The sequence below is a fragment of the Patiria miniata genome, unplaced genomic scaffold (genome assembly GCF_015706575.1).
Source record: "Patiria miniata isolate m_02_andy unplaced genomic scaffold, ASM1570657v1 HiC_scaffold_4, whole genome shotgun sequence".
Lineage (NCBI taxonomy): Eukaryota > Metazoa > Echinodermata > Asteroidea > Valvatida > Asterinidae > Patiria > Patiria miniata.
In genome coordinates, this window is record NW_024037071.1 from 11251841 (window position 1) to 11272595 (window position 20755).

The 20755-nt window shown below is 41.6% G+C and overlaps 1 protein-coding gene across 3 annotated transcripts in view; it reads left to right on the top strand.

The window, feature by feature from the left end:
* Window positions 1-20755, top strand: part of LOC119740136 (protein mono-ADP-ribosyltransferase PARP14-like) — a 76230-nt gene that overhangs the window by 47184 nt on the left and 8291 nt on the right. For all 3 annotated transcript variants that reach the window (XM_038215340.1, XM_038215342.1, XM_038215343.1), the window contains 4 exons: window positions 3280-3450; window positions 5090-5296; window positions 5822-5997; window positions 8622-8705. In XM_038215340.1, the coding sequence (XP_038071268.1) occupies window positions 3280-3450; window positions 5090-5296; window positions 5822-5997; window positions 8622-8705 (638 nt within the window). The remainder of the gene's footprint in view (window positions 1-3279; window positions 3451-5089; window positions 5297-5821; window positions 5998-8621; window positions 8706-20755) is intronic.

The following is a 20755-nucleotide window of genomic DNA, read 5'->3' on the forward strand; positions in this document are numbered from 1 at the left end:
TTTGCATACTAGTACCATTATCTACCTACCCACCAAGTTTCATGACGATCAGACCTTTCCTTACAGGTGTTTTGAAAAATTGCATTTTTGATGATGTCATGATGACGTCATACACTTTTCGATATTTGTGCAAATACCTTCATGTATTACCTAACAAATCATTTACAAAAAGATTTTTTAATTTTGCATGTTGCGCATTCGCGAGATATGGCTTCAAGGTCCCAAAATTCACATATTCATATAAAATCGCATGATGGCGTCATCATGACGTCACCTCGTTTTTTGCCTATAACACATCCCGGTCTACCCACGTACCAAGTTTCAACCCAATCAGACTTACAGTCCTGTAGATATAAGACTTCAAAATATGCACGTTTGTGATGACATCACGTGACTCCAGATGACGTAATCATGACGCCACTCTTCCATAAGAACAATGCATACATGCTTAATTTGAATGATGTATGACAAGGTTCAATGCCGAAAGTGGCGTGTACTAAAATCATGTACAAAAGTCTATGGGATCTTTGGCACAAAAAGAAGAAACTAAAAAAAAATAGAGCTATGTCTGTTCGATAACCAGAACATAGGGCTTTTCTGTATTTCTTTTTTGTATCATGTGTATGTCCATATGCAAGAACATACCGTAGTTACAGGACTATACTTCTCCACATATGGGGCTTTAAAATTTACACCTTAAAACATGATCGACGTCACTTGTCCTGCGATGACGTCATCGTAACAACATTTGTCAATGCACGTTTTCATTGTGGTCTTGATGTGCACAAAGTTTGACGTCGATCCTATGAAAGAGAGTGTAAAATTGTGAAAGCGGAATAAAATCTTAAATATTAAGAAAATCATAAAATATCAACTGATGACATCATGGTGACATCATTTCAAATTTTGCATACTTGTGACATTATCTACCTATCCACAAAGTTTTCTGATGATGGGAACTTCTGTTATGTGCGTTTGGGAAAATCACGTTTTTGATGACGTCATCGTGACGTCACACATTTTTAAAAATTGTGGGTATATACCTATTACCCTGACAAACCAACTACAAAGACATTTTTGAATTTTGCATGTTGCATTCGTGAGATATGGCTTAAAGCTCCAAAAATTCACAAAAATTATATTAAATCGCACGAGGACGTCATCTGTCATCTCGATTTTTACCTATAACACATCCCGGTCTACCTATATACCGAGTTTCAACCCAATCGAACTTACTGTTCTGTAGATGTAGGCCTTCAAAATATGCACATTTGTGATGACCTCACGTGACCCATGATGATGTAATCATGATGTCACTCTTCGAGACACAACTTCACTATAGGGTCTTTACCTGAGGTAAGTTTCATTGCAATAGGACTTTGTTTTAGGTCAAAAGTGTGTCACACCAAAAACGTGTACAAAGTCAATGGGATTTGGGGTGGACCCAAAAAGATCAAACAGAAGAAAGGAAAAAATCTGAACAACAAGAAAGGCTTTTCCGCTGTTCAACGGAAAAGCCAAAACTCAAAACAAAAAGAAAGGCTTTTTCACAAATTTGCGAAAAAGCCAATAAAGTAAAAACTAGAGCTATGTCTGTTCAAACAGAACATAGGGCTTTGTCGCAGCTATCTTTGTCTTTTTGCAGTCACTTTTTAAAAAGTTTAATACAGTTAAAGGTTAAGGATAGTGCCCTCTACGTTGATGACGTTTTGATGCGCTTGCCAGCGCCATGCAGTACATATATGAACATATCCAAATACAGTCTTGGGCCAAGACTATATAGGAAAGTCTGCAAGTGCCATCAATTACAATTTGTAAAAACATCAAATTCATATTTTAACAGACCTGCCAATTAGTACGATTCTGCCGTATTTTGTACAGAATTTGTAGAAAATACGACTACGTTTTTCCCCCATAAAATACGGATTTTGACCAATTTGACACGCCTGGAAAAATCCTAGTTCAAATCGGCTGTGAGTGTAGATTTCTGCCAGATAAAATTGGCTGAAACAACGTAAATTGCAAGCAGCCAAGCAAGTGATGTACTGCATGCACGAACTGAATCTGGTTTCGCCCTTCCCACTGTATGATGTACATTATGTACATGGTATCACAAGCTAGAACCAGTCCATTCCCGGAGTGTGCCGATACTTCAAGCAGCGGCACCCCTGCCTCAAAAAATAAATGTCCGTATTCATACACACACATACCAGCAGGAGTACGTACGGCAGATCTTATGTGCAGTCAACAGACTTTCTTTTTCTCAGTGCACGCACGCTACACAGAATACATTTTGCTGTTCGTGTACGATAGTCACAACGTGCGTGCACGTGGTGTTCCGTCATGTCAAACATGAATTGTAAAGTTTGATACTACGTTCTGAGACTAATTCAATAATCAGAAAAATCAACAATTAAAGCGGGCGGCCCAAACTGAACCAGGTAAATCAGCCAGCAAATGCAAAAAATCGATTTCTTTTTCGGGTAGGCCAAGTTTAAAATAAAACTCTGTTTGATCCCTGAGCATTTTTTTAAACATTCAGTGCGTGCCCGTGAATTATGATTCATTTCAAGAATCAATCTGGCACTTGGCGGCGACGTGATAAAACACGAATGAGCTTAGATTATACTCAAAAGTCATATGAATTTTCAACTGCATTATACATTGTAGGTTTAATTGTTTCAAACATGAGGAAGTCTAGTCTTTAGTTTATGTTTAGATAGACTTGCTTGTATTGAATAGATTTTAAAGCAGTTTGTTTATGAATAAGGTATATGATCAATATCCGTATTCATGCAAATTGTTTGATTGTGTTTACCACCTGCAAGGAGACCTCTGGTCATTTTTTTTATAACTTTAATTAAGATGTATTAAAAATGGAGCATTGCAGCCACATTTATTTGTTCGTTTAGCCTGTGTATGCATATTTTTGAAAAATACAGTTTTTTTTATGAAAAATACAACTTCTGGAGACTCAGAATACAGTTTTTCGATTCCAAAGGTGGGCAGGTCTGTGTTAAAGTTCGTTTTTCTGAGACCGGTTATAAAATGGAGTGATAAAGGTGTGTAGTTGTCTTGGCATTTGACTTCAACCCGAAAAGTCAATCGATTTATTGTTACCATTTATGCTTCACAGTACTAACAGGCGTTCCTCATGTGCATGTACCTAAGCATGTTACAGAAAAGCTAAACGTGTACATTCAAACCTGTCAACACAATAAGAAATGTGTTTAAACTATCAATACATGTTTTTCAGTGTATCACTTTGTTCCCCAATAGACCCAAGGAAACTGATGTACGTCACTACTGCCGGGCGACTTCAGAGCAGCTGTATATTCCATGTTGTCACTCCCAGAACAGTGGAAGAAATCAAAACTGTTGTGCTGAGGAGCTTGAATGAAGCAGAGAAAATCAAGCTCAAGTCAGTTTCCTTCCCAGCATTGGGCACAGGTAAGAAGATTGCTTTCCACACCTATTTTTGAGGGATGGACATCGTGTATGAATTGCATGAAGCTGGAACTCATGACAGTTCTCATTGCGTGTAAGTCAGTCCTTAACCCTAAAAGGGCCGGGGGGGGGGGGGGGGCGGAATCCGCCCCCCCCCCCAACATTTTCCGTGATAGCCTCTAAAAAAATTTTTTCGCGACCCGAGCTGTTATGACTTTTTAGCCTCGAGCTTTGCGCATCTTTTGATACTAAAAACATAAAAATCGGACCACGGGTTGCCGCGTAGCGAAAAATTTTCCGTGAAAACTGAATTTTCGCATATACGTCGTGTACACAGAGCAGAATTGCCATTCGTACATATGAATAATTAATTAGCCATAATTCCAAAACCCTTTGACCTATAGTCATGAAATTTCTTGGGTATGTTTAGGAAGAGTTGCTCTATGCATGTGTTGAGTTTCAAAAAATTTCTTCACTCGATGGCCGAGATCTTAGGGGGGGGCGGAATCCGTCCCCCCCCCCCCCGGCTGAGAGATGGTCAAAATAACCCGGCCCCTTTAGGGTTAAACCGTGAGTGCGAGTCTGATAGACTCCTTAGTGTCATGTCCAAATGTGAGTCTGAGTCCTTTGGGTCTGAGTCTGATTCCGAGTCACAAGTCACTTAAAAGATTCAAGAAAAAAAAGTGACACAAAACCCAGAAGTGCATGGGTAAAATAAACGAAACAATCGTAGATTTTCCTTGTAAAACAGCATAATGTTTTAATGGTTACTCAGTACCGAAGAAGATGCATGGTACAATTTAAGTAAAATGTTATCATTCCAATTAAATAATAATATTTTGCCCAAAAAATTGTCAAATTTATAAAAAGGGCATTATTTGTCATTTTGCTGTCAAGTCAGAATCAATTACATCGAGTCTGAGTCCCATGTCCAATTGTGTCAAATCTGACTGTCGAGTCCGAGTCTCTGATAATATTTGGTGATTTAAGCCTGAGTTTGAGTCGCCAAATGTGTGACTCGTGTAAGACCTGAGTCTGAGTCACAAGTCGTACATCTCTGGTATACGCCTGGTATGCCTGGCTAATTTTCAACTTAATGTGCACAAATCACGAGACACATTGGAGACAAAAACGGGCAGCGTAGATAGCATTAAATTTTTTAAGTGTTATAGAAGATCAGTAAATAGGCTTTTGATTTGTGAGGGGTCTGTGAATCTGTTACAAGGAAAAATATCCTGTGAGTAAACTCAATGTGAATTTTATCAAATTGTACAATGTACTGAGGTTAAATTTCCAAAAGCACTGTCTTCTGAACAAAATTTGAAATTCTCTGTTTGTATTTTGGGCCGAGTCTACTGTCTGTTAATACTTATTTTTTAGTATATAAACTTCTTCTTTTTTTCAATTTATTTATTTGTAACTAATCAATTTAAAATATATTTAGGTGTATATATTTTTTTTGTAATTACATTTATGAATCGATGTTGCACAACCTGTTAATTGCTTAAATTTGCTGATTTTTACTAAATTGTGTGTACATAAAGTTATCAGCATAAGCTACATGTAGTAAGGATACCCTCATTAAATACTGTTATACATTTTAGTGTAATAAAACAGATTCAAAACAACATTTGTTTTTCAGGCCAAGCTGGTCAATCAGTTGCCGATTGCGCTAGTGCCATAATGACAGCTGTCGGTGAATTTGCAGTCCGTAAGAAGCCTCAATATCTCCGTCTCATCCGTCTAGTCATATTCCAGCGAGACATGGTTTCTGGATTTCAAGATGCCCTGCAGAAAGAAGTTGGCACTTCATTCAAAGAGCAAAAAGGCTTTTTCTCTAAAGGCCTGGGTAAATAACTTGTTACTAAACTCATTTTGTAGCACCACCTGCATCAAACAAATACTATTTTGGTCATTTTGCCTCTGCGGTAGATCTTAAGATCGGAACATCAATCCGCCTTAATGTTTTTGATTGCAGCAGTTTTATTCATTTTGAAATACTATATCTGTACATAAAATTTGAGCAGTGATTGGTTGTCAGGTACTTATTCAACTTGAAATGCCCCCCCCCAAAAAAAAAAGGGAAAAAAAGAACCAGAATTCAAAAAAAGACGGAGCTTTTTGATGCCATAGCAGCTGCACCAGTGTGCCTTATATGACATCACCTTCATGCTCATGGGTATGAAAATAGCTTCAGCATTAAGAAATGGCAAATCAAAGACAGAAAAAGAACTTTCTTGAACCCAAGTAAAGTGGATTATTTGAAACTCTGTTGCATATCCCTTTAATGCACCTCTTGCTCAGTGCAAAGAGATAGAACAGCATGATTTATTTTGTGTGTTACTGTATGCAACTGTCTGCATTTGGTTGACAGGGAAGTTCATGTCTGCCTTGTCTGGTGCTATATCTGGTGCCACTGCAGATGCTTCAACAGATGACGAAAGTCTCCAAGAAACCATTATTCTCAATATCTACGCCATGGACATGCCTTCTGTCAAGAAAGCTGCTGACAAGATCGATCAGTTCCAAGATGAGCAATATACATCTGAGGTAGACTATACATATCGTATGGCATCTTGGGATTGTTTTGGAATTTCAGTGGTTGTACTCTGTTGGCAAGACTCTGAATTTTCCAATCAATGAACTCTGATGTTGCAAATAAGTCAGTAAGATACATAGGCTTGTAAGGCATCATCCAAATTGCTTGGCTACATGTGAGAATAATGCATGAGTCTATAGGCCAGTGACGTAGTACCTTGATGCTCAGCCTTGGCCTTAACCTTTTAAACTCATCAGCCCTAATTTTGAGGTTTTTTGACTAAGTTCAAGTCCTGCACTCTTTTCAGTAGTATTCTTTATTATGTCTGAGTAATTTATATACCATCTGAAAGCTTGTGAGCTAGGCAATAAAACATATTAGATAAAGATCCAACTATGACCCCCTCCCTCTCTCAATGGCTGCCATTTTAAAACCAAAATTTTTGGGTTGTTTTAGTCCTTTTTTGTTAGGTTTTGGCCACAAATGTATGAAAACAAACTGCTAGAAGACTTTTGCATGCATTGCTACAAAATATAACTCTCATTTAATGAGAAAACACCTAAAAAAGCAATTATTGTAATATTAACCGACCAAAAATGACATAAATAATGCAGGTTTGGTGCAAAATGTATACATTTTCAAGCAATCCATGCAATCAGTTATTCACTATTCCATGAGACCGAAAAGGATTTTTTTGTAAAAATACAATATGCCTTCCACTGAGTGTATATTGCTAAATGTTTCCTTGCATAAATTGTGACATAAAATTTAGAATATTATTCAAGTATCAGTATGATCATTATGGCTTTTATGCCAATGAAAAATACTGGGAAAATATACACATCAGTGTACAATGTACATGTGCATGTTACAAGTACATGTCATTCAGAAGATGTGCATCGCTGTCTCGCTATCTCCTTTCTCATCACTTTGTCGCCCAAATCGAGAAGATTTAAAACATCTTTGTCAACTAAGTTCCTCTTGAGTTGTTCTTTGTTATCTGTAGTTTTTAGTAGAGCTTCCCCGGCATATTTCTGCAGTAATTAGGGCAAAACAGGTGACAAAAAAGCGTACTTGATTTCACGAACGGTCACAACACAAATTGCAAAGCATGCGCGGTAAACAACAGAGGTCTGGCATCTTTCTCACTTCACCTATGAAAACGTAATTTCGATACATAAACAAACACCACCATTGGGTAGCCAGTCTATAAAGCTAAAAAATTGTATTAATATTAGTCAAAAGAGGGAGGAAAACACAAAGTACAATATTCTGAAAATGTTGATCGCCAACGATCGATTTTACGCAGGGCTGAGTTGAAAGGGTGAAGGTTGCCTTAAGGCTGAATTTTAGGGCCATGGCCTTGGCCTTAAGGCTTGGGGGCAAAATCCTTGGCCTTGGCCTTGAGGGATCAATGCCTTGCAATTTTGAGTCGAGGCTCTTCAAGGCCCATTGATTTTGGCATTTTCTGGATCATTTTCTGGATCATTTTCACTTTAAATTTGTATTCTTTCTGTTTTGCAAACATAAAACTCTGAGTCAGTTCGCCACAAAGTCTGTAATCTACACACATCCTGGATTTGTGTGTTGACACACTTTCAGTTTGACAGCTTACCATGCTTGTTACATGTACATGTACCATGGTCCCATTTTAGGAGTGTATTGGGAAGGAGCATATTCATACATGTAGCCTTCATTATGTGTTAGAGCCATATAGGCAGTGGCTTCAGCCGCTTCCATATGGGTGTGTGTAATTTCCGGCCATAACCAAGAAATTTGGATGCAGCCTAACTTGCTATAGTCCATCATTTGCAGCTGTCCCAAAAGTAGCTGGCATGATTATTGTTGAAAAACATACTTGGTTGAAAGATAGTAAGGGGACTAAACTCCCTGTGAAGTTATTCTTTCTGGCAAGCTGTCATTTTGAAGTAATCAATGAAAGAAGGCCTTTCCAAAGGTGCTTCTTAAGACGCACCGTAGCAAAATATTAATTAGTAGTTCGTTTTGTTATTTGGCACAACGCACACGCACCCCCGGTTGCTATTCGTCAGATCAATGCGCGACATCGCGTAGCTGCAATTGGCTCAGCGAGAATGTGTCTCGGACGCTGAATTCAGGCGCAATTCAAACCATGATTCAGCAATTTTTGATTTGAAATTGAGATCCTAGAATGCTGTTTTCTTGGAATATACAGCTGAAGCTGAGCTGAAACTTCATCAGGTTAGTTGTTCAGTACCCTTCTTCAGATTTTGAGCACTTTTGTTGCTTCAAACGAACAAAATGCACAAATTACAAATGATGGACTATATCTTTAAATCACTGCAGTGTAACCTTTTGATTACTTCAAACTTTCCTGCCAGACTTGAGACTGCACAGTTGCAGTTCTCAGTTGTGAGGTTTACTGGCTAGCCCGCAAGTCGGAGATAATTTGCAACACATAACTGTTCTAGACCAGTGAAATCACAGGTTAAAAAAAACAGGACAATAACAGCCAGGACACTTCGTCATTGTCCAAACTGCAGTATTGGGACTGTTCCACCTACAAGAGATAATTATTGAATTTAATATGTCCCACTGGACCTTGTTTTTCTATTATATATTTGTAATGCAGTTCTAGTATTCCATTTCCTTACAGAATCTATCCGATGAACATGGAATGATAGACAAGATGACAGATGCACACGGAGCTATACTCAAAGAAATTGAGAGGAAGCATCACGTATGTAGTCATTATTAAATATTCATTAAACATTATAGGGCTAAATAAGGGAAAAAAGTGGAGTTTACTACGCTTAATTTACCCGTAGAGCATTACTACAAATGAAATATTCTCCTAGAGGGGCTAGCCATTCACTAGGATTTATTTCCCACAGTACCGTGTGGCCCAGCCACCATGACTCGTCCTCTTTTCTTTTGACGCATGCCACAGGAAAGACCTGTTTTGCAAGAGCTCCTACATTTGCTGTTGTCTGTTTTTTCTAAGCCTTTTTAGTTACACTAAATTATTTGCAGTTGTCGTCTACGTCTTTCTTGTTATCTTTGAGTATTCTACAGTTTTGTTGATGCATTTGGCAGGAAGAGTTAGCAGAGCTGCACCTGCCTCATACCTGCACCATGTTTTCATAATTCTGTACTCCCCTCTTCCAATGACTAGTTGCTTGTAAAGTGGAGCTGCATTATTCCCAAACCTCGGCAATTCACACTCTGCATCTAGGCAGTCATGCTGCTTTGCCTGCATGGCATTGACCAAAGCTATTCAGGGTTCGACCTTAACTTTTTTGTTCACTAGCCAGCCAGGCTACTGAAACAGGCTCTTAACTAGCCCGTGGGTTTTTTCACTATCCCGCATGTTTTTGTTTTACTTTTATAGAATGTCCCTTATCAACAATGTGCATACATGTAAAACGTGTATAGAGCCTGAAAGTTGACCCCATGTGGCGTGCTTCAGGGCCCCTTGAAAAGGAAAATTAACGTGTAAAAGTCAGAGTTTTTTAAATTAGTTTTGGTACATTGATTTCTTAAAAAAATTACCCTCAGAATTTTATGGAAACCAAAAATGTGCATGACGTGAAGGATTCCTGTCAAACTGCGCTCCACTTGTCCTACCTCCGCAACTCTGCTCTCTGATGTACAGTCATGCCATACAGTTTCACTGTTAAGGTTCCGTTTTTCTTCTTTTTCACGAAAAGGGTTACTCGCTACTTCATCCTGCTGCATACCTGGTATCACTGTCACCCTTGTCCTTGCTTTGTAGCCAGGCAGACTTGTGCTGCTGTGCTGTACAGTATTTCTGCTATAAATGCACCATGTTATCATTCCCAAAAAAAGGGTTCTCACTTGTTCTGTGTGTTCCGTCTGTATTATTAAAGGCCCAGAATGCATGGTCACCTATATCTATAGGTTTCTATCACTCCCATTGTGTAAAATCAATTCTGCTGTTGTTCCCTCACAGTGGCACACCCAGGATTTGGCTTGGGGTTTTGGGGGGGGGGAGGCTCACCAAAAAAATTCACAAATATTGTCAAAATTTTGTTGTTTTTTTTGAAGGGGGGGGGGGGGAGAATAGACTATTTTGACATTGGTGGCGCCATTTATACCCCCATTATACTACTAGAGAATAGGCCACATATGTACATAAATGTATCACCTCGGTCAAATTGTGGAACTAAAAAAAATTGGGGGCCCCCCCCCCAATTTTTTTACAACCGCTTGGGAGAGGGGGCTCAAGGCCCCCCCCCCCTTAGGTGCGCCACTGAGCCCTCAGGACATCAACTCGGGATATTTCTGTCAAATAGAGCTGCGCCTACCTAACCTCGGCAACCCATGTAGCAAAAATGTTTAGGTTAAATTCTCCCACTCTACAAGTATGTAATTTTCTTTAAAATAATAAATGTAGCGGGATGTTCCCAATGTTTTTGAATTTTTATCCTGGAATACACCACTGCTACTGCTCTTGCTTTCCGGATATATTTTTTGGACCCATCCCCTTTAGGGCTATCCGAACCGCAGCTTTAAGCCCATTTGCATTAACCCATCCTTGGGTCGGCTTTGTTGTTGAACCTGCCTCTTTTGGATTTTCTCCACCTAACTCTGGTATTGTAGACACAAACCTACAGGAACAGCACCCCCTTTCTGGCAACGTACTACTTCTGTCCTTGTTCTGACTTATTCTTGCCAAACAGCTCTGTCGGATTTTAGCAAGAATTCTGTCAGAAAAGCCACCAATCCCGTAGAGAAGGTACCGTGTAGCGTGCAGTATAGCACTTGCAAGCAGGGAAGGTTATTGCTTCCTCGACCTAAATATGCCTGTACGTCTACTCCAATAACCGACTTGAATAACTTGTTCTCTGCTTTGTACACGGCCTATGGAAATTGCTACCAGATTTGGACGGAGTAGTCTGATTGGTTAAGAATCAAAAGAATGTAAATATTCATGTTACACCTTACGGCTTAGAGCATATGCACACACGTCATCATCATTATCATCTTCCTATACTTTGCAGAAACCCCCGCTGGAGTATACTCGCACATTGGTTAAAGTGCAAACAAGCAGGTGCAGACATAACTCGAGGCATAAAAAGACAAATATGTGCAAGTAAAAAAAAAGAGCTATTTTGGGACAGCTTGGTTATCTGAAGGTGACACCATTCACTCTGGTCTTGAAGACATCCAGGGTTGGTGACTCAACAACTTGCTGGGGCAGTGAGTTCCACAGGCGGATGGTGTCTGGGAAGAAGGAACCCTTCAGTAAGGTTGTACGGGTGGGTGGGATGAGGAATTTCTGGCTGTTGCCTCTGGTAGATGAGTTGACCGGGATAAGGTGGTTGTCTGGGATGTCGATGAGTTTGTTGGTGATCCGGTACATCATTGTGACTTTGGAGATGGCTCTTCGGTGATGTAGAGACTCCCAACCCAGTTTACTCAGCATGGTGTTGACACTGCTGTCTCTGGAGTAGTTATTCATAATGTACCGGGCAGCACTACGCTGGACAGATTCAATTTTGGTGATGTTCCTTTTTGTGGAAGGGTCCCATACGCAACTGGCATACTCAGCAATAGGCCGCACAAGGGTGGTATAGCAGCGGGTCTTTACTTCACGAGGGCAGTTGCTCAAGTTGCGTCGTAGGAAGCCAAGGGATCTCAAGCACTTCTTGGAGGTGGTGTCTACATGTCTGTTCCAGGATAAGTTGTCAGTGAGTTCTACCCCTAGGTATTTAGCTGATGGTACTGCCTTCAGAGGGTGGTTGTGGATGGAATAAGTGAACTTTACCGGTTTGCGACGTTTGGTGATGTGAAGTACTTGACATTTCTCTGGATGAAACTCCATGAGCCATTTCCTCTCCCACTCCTGCATGGTGTTGAGGTCCTGCTGGAGATGGTCGGCATCGTCGATGTTGTTTATGACACGGTAGATAGCACTGTGTCAGCAAACAGTCTAACACTGGAGTCTTCAGAAATACAGCCTGGGAGGTCATTGATATAGGCCAAGAATAGAAGGGGGCCAAGGACAGTACCCTGGGGTACGCCGGATGACACAGGGGATTGAGCTGACGACTCCCCCTCCAGGACAACTTTCTGGACTCTACCCTGAAGGAAGTTGCTGATCCAGGTAAGTGCACTGCCATTGATGCCGTAGTAATTCAGCTTATGGAGGAGACGAAGATGGGGAACTTTATCAAATGCCTTCGAAAAGTCCAATAGTATGAGGTCAGTTTGAAGACCTTCATCCAGGTTGTGGGCAATGTCATCCATGGTGATGATGAGCTGGGATTCACATGAGCGGGCTTTACGGAAACCGTGTTGATTGTCAGACAGGATGTTGTAAGCCTGGAAGTGCTGCATGATGGAGCTGTGTATGATATGCTCTAGAAGTTTGCAGCAGATGGCTGTGAGTGAGATGGGCCTGTATAGTTGGCTGGTTTATTCCTATCTCCTTTCTTGAACACAGGTGCAACGGTGGCTGATTTCCATATTTCAGGGAGATCCCCACTGTCCAACGAGGCTTGATACAAGATGGAGAGTTCAGGTCCAAGGCTGTTAGCAAGTTCTTTCACAGACGAGCTGGAATATTATCTGGGCCGGTGGCTTTATGAGGATTTATTTTCTTCAGCAATTTGATTACGCCGTTGACATTTATCTGTATGTGATCCATAGTAGGAAATGGACTAGGGCCAAGGACTGGCATGGTGGATGGATCCTCATCTTTGTTGAAGACAGAACAAAACTGGTCATTGAGAATATTTGCCTTATCCTTACTTCCAGTGTATGTAGCTCCTCTGGGGCCACGAAGAGGGGCAACACCATTGTTGTCACAGCGCTTGCTTGAGATATGGCTTCAGAAACGCTTGGGATTTGACTTGAGATCTGGGCACACAATGTTGTTGATGTAGTTGTTGTATGCTTCTCTGCATGCGTTCTGCATACATTTCTTCAGGACTTTGTACCTGGCCCAGTGACGGTGATTGCGATGACGGCGATGGGAACAAGCCTCGTTGTAAGCACGTTGTTTTTGCCTACTGAGCTGCTTGATTTTGCAGGTTATCCATGGCTGGTTGAAACGACTAGATGTGAATTTGGATGGAACAAGGTCCAAGATTTGGGAGAGTTTTAACTCTATGGTGTCCCACATCTCGCTGACAGGGGATGAAGCATCAAATTTGGTTACAAATTCATCTTTCATCTTATTTCCTTCACAGCGGATCTGTTGCATGTCGGCCTTATTCCAAAGGTATATTTTCCTTCTCACGGGTCTTTGGCGTTTAGGCTTGATGTCTGTGTCAACGAAGACGATCTCATGATCACTAATGCCTGGGATTGGGAGGCACTTGTTAATACATGATGGTCTGTTGGTGAGGAACAGATCTAGGGTATTGTCTAGTCTGGTGGGAAACGAAACAATCTGATCAAGTCCAGATTCGGCCAGTGTGGTGATGAAATTATTACTAAGGCTTTGTGAATACCGATGACCAATGACAGATGAACTGGACCACTCAATGTCGGGCAGGTTAAGGTCGCCACCTATCCACACAATGGATTTCCTGTTGTTGCTGGAAATGTTATGTATGGAACTACACAGGCACTCTAAGTAGTTCTCATTTGAGCGTGGGGGGCGGTATACTGCGCCAACAATGAGAGATTCGCATGTTTGTGGTTTGGCGTTTCTGTGTTTGAGATCGATCTCGACAAAGAGAGCCTCACAATTGTCGGCTGTCTGGATGATTTTTCCATCCAGACCAGAACCCACGCCGATGGCGACTCCACCTCAACTGTCTGATCTGTCCCTCCTATACAGCTCATAGTCTAGTTCGGGGGGAAAGACTTCATGGTTAGAAATGTTGGGATATAACCAGGTTTCTGTAAGGATGACGATGCCAGGTTTAGCGGTGTGCAGGATGTTCCAGAATTCCACCAGTTTATTTCTGATGCTACGACAGTTAATGAACAGAACGCCCAGGTTTGAAGGAAGGGGGGTGCCGGCAATATTGACAGATCTTTATTGACAAATCTTTGGTGAGTGGCATTTTCCCTGGTTTCTTTAGCATACATGTAGGTGGGTGTTGTTAGCAGTAGGGTCTATTCTTCCTTGCGACCTTCTGGCCATCTCGTACTACGTATGTTTCGGCCCCATAGACCGTGCGTGCATTTAGTTGTCTTCTCACGCATGCGCAATGGTTTCCTCCGCGTCATCGGCATGCAAACAGCAGTAGCAGACGACACACTGAATGGTTGTCTGGTTTTCATGTCTTAAAATGTATCCTTCTCGAACGTACTTAAAAGATGATTCAAACCAAAATGTATCAGTAGACCAAGTGAACAAAGATATAATTGTCTCTACAGTGTGGTAACGGCGCTAAAACCTTTTTCAAAAATAATTAAAAAACAAAAATGATGGACAAAAAACGTACAAAATGAAACGGAAAAACATCGTTCGCTTTTAAGTTTGGTTTACACATTTGGTAAATTTGCAGAGTTTACCTTAGATCAGCCGTAGTACCATCGAAAAGGATGATAGATTATCTTCATTTCACAGGTGATTTGATGTAATAAGCAAACCTGTAGCTTATAAAAATCGTCATTTTTCGAGTAAACCCCTTCTGAAAGCTTCGTGCACAAATAGACTGGTCTCCAGTGCAATCTTTGAACGCCAGTGTTGTAGTTGAGGCCACAACCTCCAAGGCCGAGGCCAAGCCCGAGGCCACAACCTCTGAGGCCAAGGCCGGGGCCACCACCTCCGAGGCCGAGGCCGAGGCCAGCTATCAAACATTTTGTCAAAACACGTAAACAAATATAAATCACTAAAACAAGGCTAAGATTATGTTGGAAGTTTTAACATCTTTTTAGTTGAAATCAATGAGTTTTGGAGTGCCTGGCTTACAAATTTACAGCTTGCAATGGGTTTCCTCTTGTAGGGAGTCCAGCGAATTTTATTTTTTAAAGAAAGAAATCCCAAGTTTTGTATCACTGAAAGCAAATTACACAACAAAATCAATGGCGTTTGAATCAGGCTCATAGGTGTTTGCCCTTTGGAGATACAACAATTTAAATGGCTTAATTTTGAGTTTTTGAATCAGGTTTTTAGAACTCATAAGCAAAAAGTTACAACCCCCCCCCCCCCCGACCTTCGCGCTGTCCATGCGCGCGCGCGCCGAGCAAACACCGCGATGCGACCAGACAATAGCAAGACGGCCCGCCGTTGCGCACGGGCAAAGCATAGTTCCAATCCCGCTCCACACAACAGGATAAGTGTCCACGCATTATCACTGTTAATACCGCAGTACATGACGTGGGCGTCGCGAGGGGGGGCGGGGCAAGGGGGGGCGGAATACTGACTCCTATTATTAAAACATTCATTCAGAACTTTGTATTCATTTGGATGGAAAAACTAATTCTGAAATCGCGCTTTCCATATCGACCATTTGCGCCAAACATTACCGTGTGAGCCGGAACTTTCATTTAAATCACCGTGTAAAAATAAAATCTACTTGATAAATCGTAATTGCTTTTATCATATCTTTATGAGAAAAAAAATGGTACTGACTAGAACACTCGATCGTACCCAGAAAGTTCAGACTTTTACTGAAACAGTGGCCTATAAAAAGAAATGATTAAGCTTGCCGCACCTTGCAGCAAATCATTTTTAAAGGTTGGGGTACAGAGGCAAAACGAGAAAATTTTGTACAACACTGCAACCAGACTAGTCTACTACCACATGTTATTGAACGCAAATGGAATTGGTGCCAGACTTATGTAGTCTGGCACGCGTTAACAGTTATAAAGCGTGCACGCACGTGGGAAGCTGAAGCGCAGGCTAGGCAAAGATGCTACGTACGTGAGTACGTTCAATCCAACCATTTCCAGTTCATTCGTGCGTGCATTGTATATGTGTTCGTTTCACGGAACCCAATGCGGCAGAGGGTTTGATACAGTAAAAAATTAAAATTAATTAGAATAGAAAACACATCAAAATGGGCGGCCTCGAGCCGGCCTCGACCGATTCACCGAGGCCGGAAGGCTCTAAGGCCGAGGCCTTGCACCTCCAAGGCCGAGGCCATGAAAATCGGCCTTGAGGCCGGCCTCGAGGCCGAGGCCGGCCTCGAGACCGGCCTCGAGACCTCCAACACTGATGATCACACTTAAAGAGGTTGTGGAATGCTCAAAGACATTTCCGTCATTTTTCGGGTATACGTAGCCTAAGGTGTGATGAAATAAAAACGACTATTGTTTCTGTCATGAAATGAGTACAAAAGGTACTTTTGAGAGCTGTTTTTCAGGTCCAGTTTCGACCCGAACGTGCAACTGTGTAAAAGTCGTCGTTGCGGGCAGCAAACAAAACACAGTAAATCGTGACGTAATAAACAGGACTCGTGTATGCTACTGAGCATACACGAGTCCTGTTTATTACGTCACGATTTACTGTGTTTTGTTTGCTGCCCGCAACGACGACTTTTACACAGTTGCACGTTCGGGTCGAAACTGGACCTGAAAAACAGCTCTCAAAAGTACCTTTTGTACTCATTTCATGACAGAAACAATAGTCGTTTTTATTTCATCACACCTTAGGCTACATATACCCGAAAAATGACAGAAATGTCTTCGAGCATTCCACAACCTCTTTAACTGCATTTCAGGGCCTGGAACCAGTCAGTTGTAAATCGTTTCAGTTAAATGTATACATTTTCAATGGAGCGCGCGTGGCGTGGCTAGCGGGCTATGTTTTCGGGTCAGATCCAGGGTCCGTGTACAGTGTACGTGCACAATAACGTCACATTCAACGAAAAAACCTATAATGTGAGACCTTACTTTTTTCATTGAAACGGTTTCCGACTTAAATATCTATACATCACACTTTCCGTGGCATCCTTTACCATTTGTCAGTGAAGACAAGTTTACAGTAACTCGGCAAAACTGAAAAATTATCCCCTAAACTGTCGCCTGTTTTGAATTTGTGACCCAATACTTTTGTACTACACAACACGGAAAAACAAAAGAATTGTATCAAATACTCTGTGTTTTTTTACGCTAAGGTTTGCAAAAGTGACTTTGATTGCCTTAAATTCCTGTCCACGTGGAAAGAAAAATTTATGAAAGAACTTTGAGCGTGATGTTATACAAATATTGAGTGGCTCAGTGTGGAATGGGAGGAATATTATCGCGAGGTAAAATCTGGACTTTTCCATTTCACGAGGTGAAGCCGAGTGAACTGGAAAAGTCCAGATTTTACCGAGCAATAATATTCCTCCCATTTCACAATTTAAAGCCACTCAATATTTTTTTATATAACTGACATGTAGATCATTGTCATTTGATATATTTGAACTTTTTTTTCAATACCAAACTGGAGGAAAATATATTTCTCTCTTTCAAACCACCCTTTCACAAAAATATTTGAACCCAACGCTGTAGCGCTGGCTCTTTGGAAAAATACGCGCAACGCTGAACGCGCACACCAGCATGCATTTGCACACAAATACCGCGTCATGATTCTAACTGTTGAATAGTATTTCCCATTCCCCATGGGCGGATAGTACTTTTTGAGCCGCGGCGTGAATGGGAACAATAACAAATGTCACGTGACGTGAGTTCCACCAATCAAATGACAAGGATCTGTATGTCGGTTATATAATGACCGATACTTCAGTGGGTCAAACTGAGACTGCAGACATCCTGTTTGCTGATTATCAGTATTTCATATTTTGAGTGCGCGGCTGAAACATACGTGGTATGCTTACTTATAGTACCCTGGAACCCACTTGCTTGTAATGGTAATATTCTGTGTGAGAAGTTTTGCTCTACGGGTAAGAGAAGTTTATTGGAATTTCCCCCCCCCCCCCCCACCAACAGAAGTGAGGGCTGATTCTACTTGCGAGTGCATACTTGTAGAGTGCCCTCCTGTGTGCCTACTCCTGCATATGCATTGACTTGTATCTGTATCTGTATCTGTAGGTGTATACGTTGCAAGAAACCAATTCTGGCATAAGAGCAACGGGAGAGAGAGAGGGTGTTCACTGTACAGTAACTTATTGAGAGAGAGGTCCGCGGCTGAAAAGGGATTTGAAGGTATCAACAGAGTCGACTTGGACTACGCATTCCTCTAGATGGTTCCAGTCAATTATAGTTCTGTTGAAGAAGGAGTACTTGAATTGATCTGTGTTGCTCCGAGGAACTCTGTAGCACCTTGAGTTGACAGCTATGGAGCTTTCAATGGAGTGTGTTGTTGCAGAGTTGAAAAGTGTTCTTGGTCGAATTTGTCTCCCAGGTTTTTTAGATGTTAGGTAGAGCTGAGATGGTATGGCTGGCACTAGCCCCTTAACCACTTTGTACATGAATGTGAGTCGTAATTGTTTCCTTCTGTCTTGCAGAGATGGTAGTTGTTGATTTTGTAGCATTTTTGTGAGGCAACCGGGCTTCTGTGATCTGTAGTCTCCGGTGATGAAGCGTACCGCTCGATGTTGGATGCGTTCCAGTCGGTCAATATTGGCTTTTATGTAAGGGTCCCATACTGTAGCTCCGTATTCCAAGATTGGTCGTACCAGAGCTAGGTAGGCAGTTCTTCTGCAGTTGACTGGGCAACCCCTAAGGTTTCTGCGAAGAAAACCTAAAGTGGAGCCAGCCTTCTTGGATATACTGGATATGTGTGTATTCCATTTGAGATCCTCAGAGATGTGTATACCAAGATACCGGTTGCTAGGTACTTGATGAAGAACAGTGTTGTCTAATGTGTAGAAACGTGTTGATTTATTCCTAATGCTGAGAATGTTACATTTTTTGGCATTGAAGCGCATTCCCCATTTTCCCGCCCAAGTTTCCAGGTTTTCGATGTCTTGGTGGAGGATGACATGATCACTGGGGTCATCTATTTGTCGGTACAGCAGACAGTCATCTGCGAAGAGACGGACTTTGGATGTCACACTGGCTGGAAGGTCATTGATGTGGCAAAGGAACAGCAAGGGACCCAACACTGTCCCTTGGGGGACCCCAGAGTCGACCGGCACTTCCCGAGAAGCTACTCCTTCCAATACCACTCTCATTGTGCGTTGGGTGAGAAAGCAGGTTAACCACTGATGTAGAGGGCCCCTGATGCCGTAGTTGTGGAGCTTGTGGAGGAGTTTGTTGTGTGGGATGGTGTCAAATGCTTTACTGAAGTTGAGTATGGCAATATCAACTTGCTTTTTCTCGTCAAAAGATTTTTGTAGGTCATGTAGTGTAACTGTAAGTTGTGTTTCACAGGAATAGCCACGACGGAAACCATGGTTTAACTGTGTGAGGATTTGGTGATATTCAAGGTGTGAAATGATGTGTTTGTAAATGATATGTTCCAGTTGCTTACAGAGTACTGAGGTTAGGGAGATTGGACGGTAATTCTCGGCTAGGTGTTTGTCTCCTTTCTTGAAAACACAGGATACATTGGCCTTAAGCCAATCTCCAGGTAGGATGCGGGAGTCAAGAGAAGTTTGGTATATTGCTGCAAGACCAGGTGCGATGTTGTCAGCACAATTTTTCAGCACGGCGTTTGGTAGGTTGTCTGGTCCAGGTGCTTTTGCAATGTTTATCTTCTTCAGCAGTTTGGCTACACCGACTGAGTGGACGACGATACGTGGAATTGGTTGATCTACTTTTGTGTTTACTTCTGGGAGATCACGATTTTTGTCCTGTGTAAACACTGACTTGAACTGTTCGATGAGTATTTTTGCCTTAGATGAGTTATTACTGTACAAGGCCCCCTTGTGCTTTAGTGGGGCAACACCGACATTATCTTGGCGTCTGTTTTTGATGTATCTCCAGAATGGCTTACTGTTGTTGTTTGCGAGGCTTTCCTGAATGACTTTATTGATGTAGTTCCAGTGGGCTCTTCGGATTTTCCTCCTACATTGTTTTTGGAGGCTACGGTATGCTTCCCATTTGTTGTTTTTCTTTGCACGCTTGTACAGTCTTCTTTTCCGTTTGATCATTTTCACGATGGATTTGTCTAGCCAGGGTAACCAGTTGTTACCTTTCCTGATCTTGTGGGGGATGTGTTTGTCAATTTCGCTTAGTACCGTTGATCTGAATTTTTCCCACATCTGGTGTACGTTGGAGCCGCTTTGTTGCATACTTATGATGATCTGTGAGAGTGCATCCAAGTTTCCAGCTAAGCTCTCCCAATTGGCTTGTGAGAATTGGTAGTATTTCTTTGGTGCTTGTTTAGTAATAGTCGGTTTCGTTGCTATGTCGGTGATCACAATGTCGTGGTCGGATATCCCTGGTGCAGAAACCGAGGACTTTACAAGGCTTGGGTTTGATGTAAGTACCAGGTCCAGTAAGTTGTCCTCACGCGTGGGTGACATGTGGACTTGAGTGAGGTGAGAAGTTATGTCAAGCAACATTTGTTGTGTTGTATTGTCTTTGCTCCTTGGGTCAACAATACAATGCTCCCAATCTATGTCGGGGCAATTGAAGTCACCTGCAAGGATAATATGCTTATCTTGGAAACCACAGTTTGTCAAAAGTTTGAATGACTTATCCAGTTCATTCAATGTGGTAATATTTCGGTGGGGCATGTAAAAGGATCCAATGATCAGTTCTTTATTATTTTCCAGTTTTACTTTGACCCATTCGAGTTCACAATTTGTCACAAGTTGCGGGAGCTCAACTGTGACCAAGTTTCGATGAGCAAGTACGAAGACTCCTCCACCTAGGCTACAGCGATCGTTTCTGTAGGCAATGTAATTTTCTGGGAAGATTTCACTTGATTTCACATAACCCTCAGAAGGGTTTTGGCCTGGTTTTATT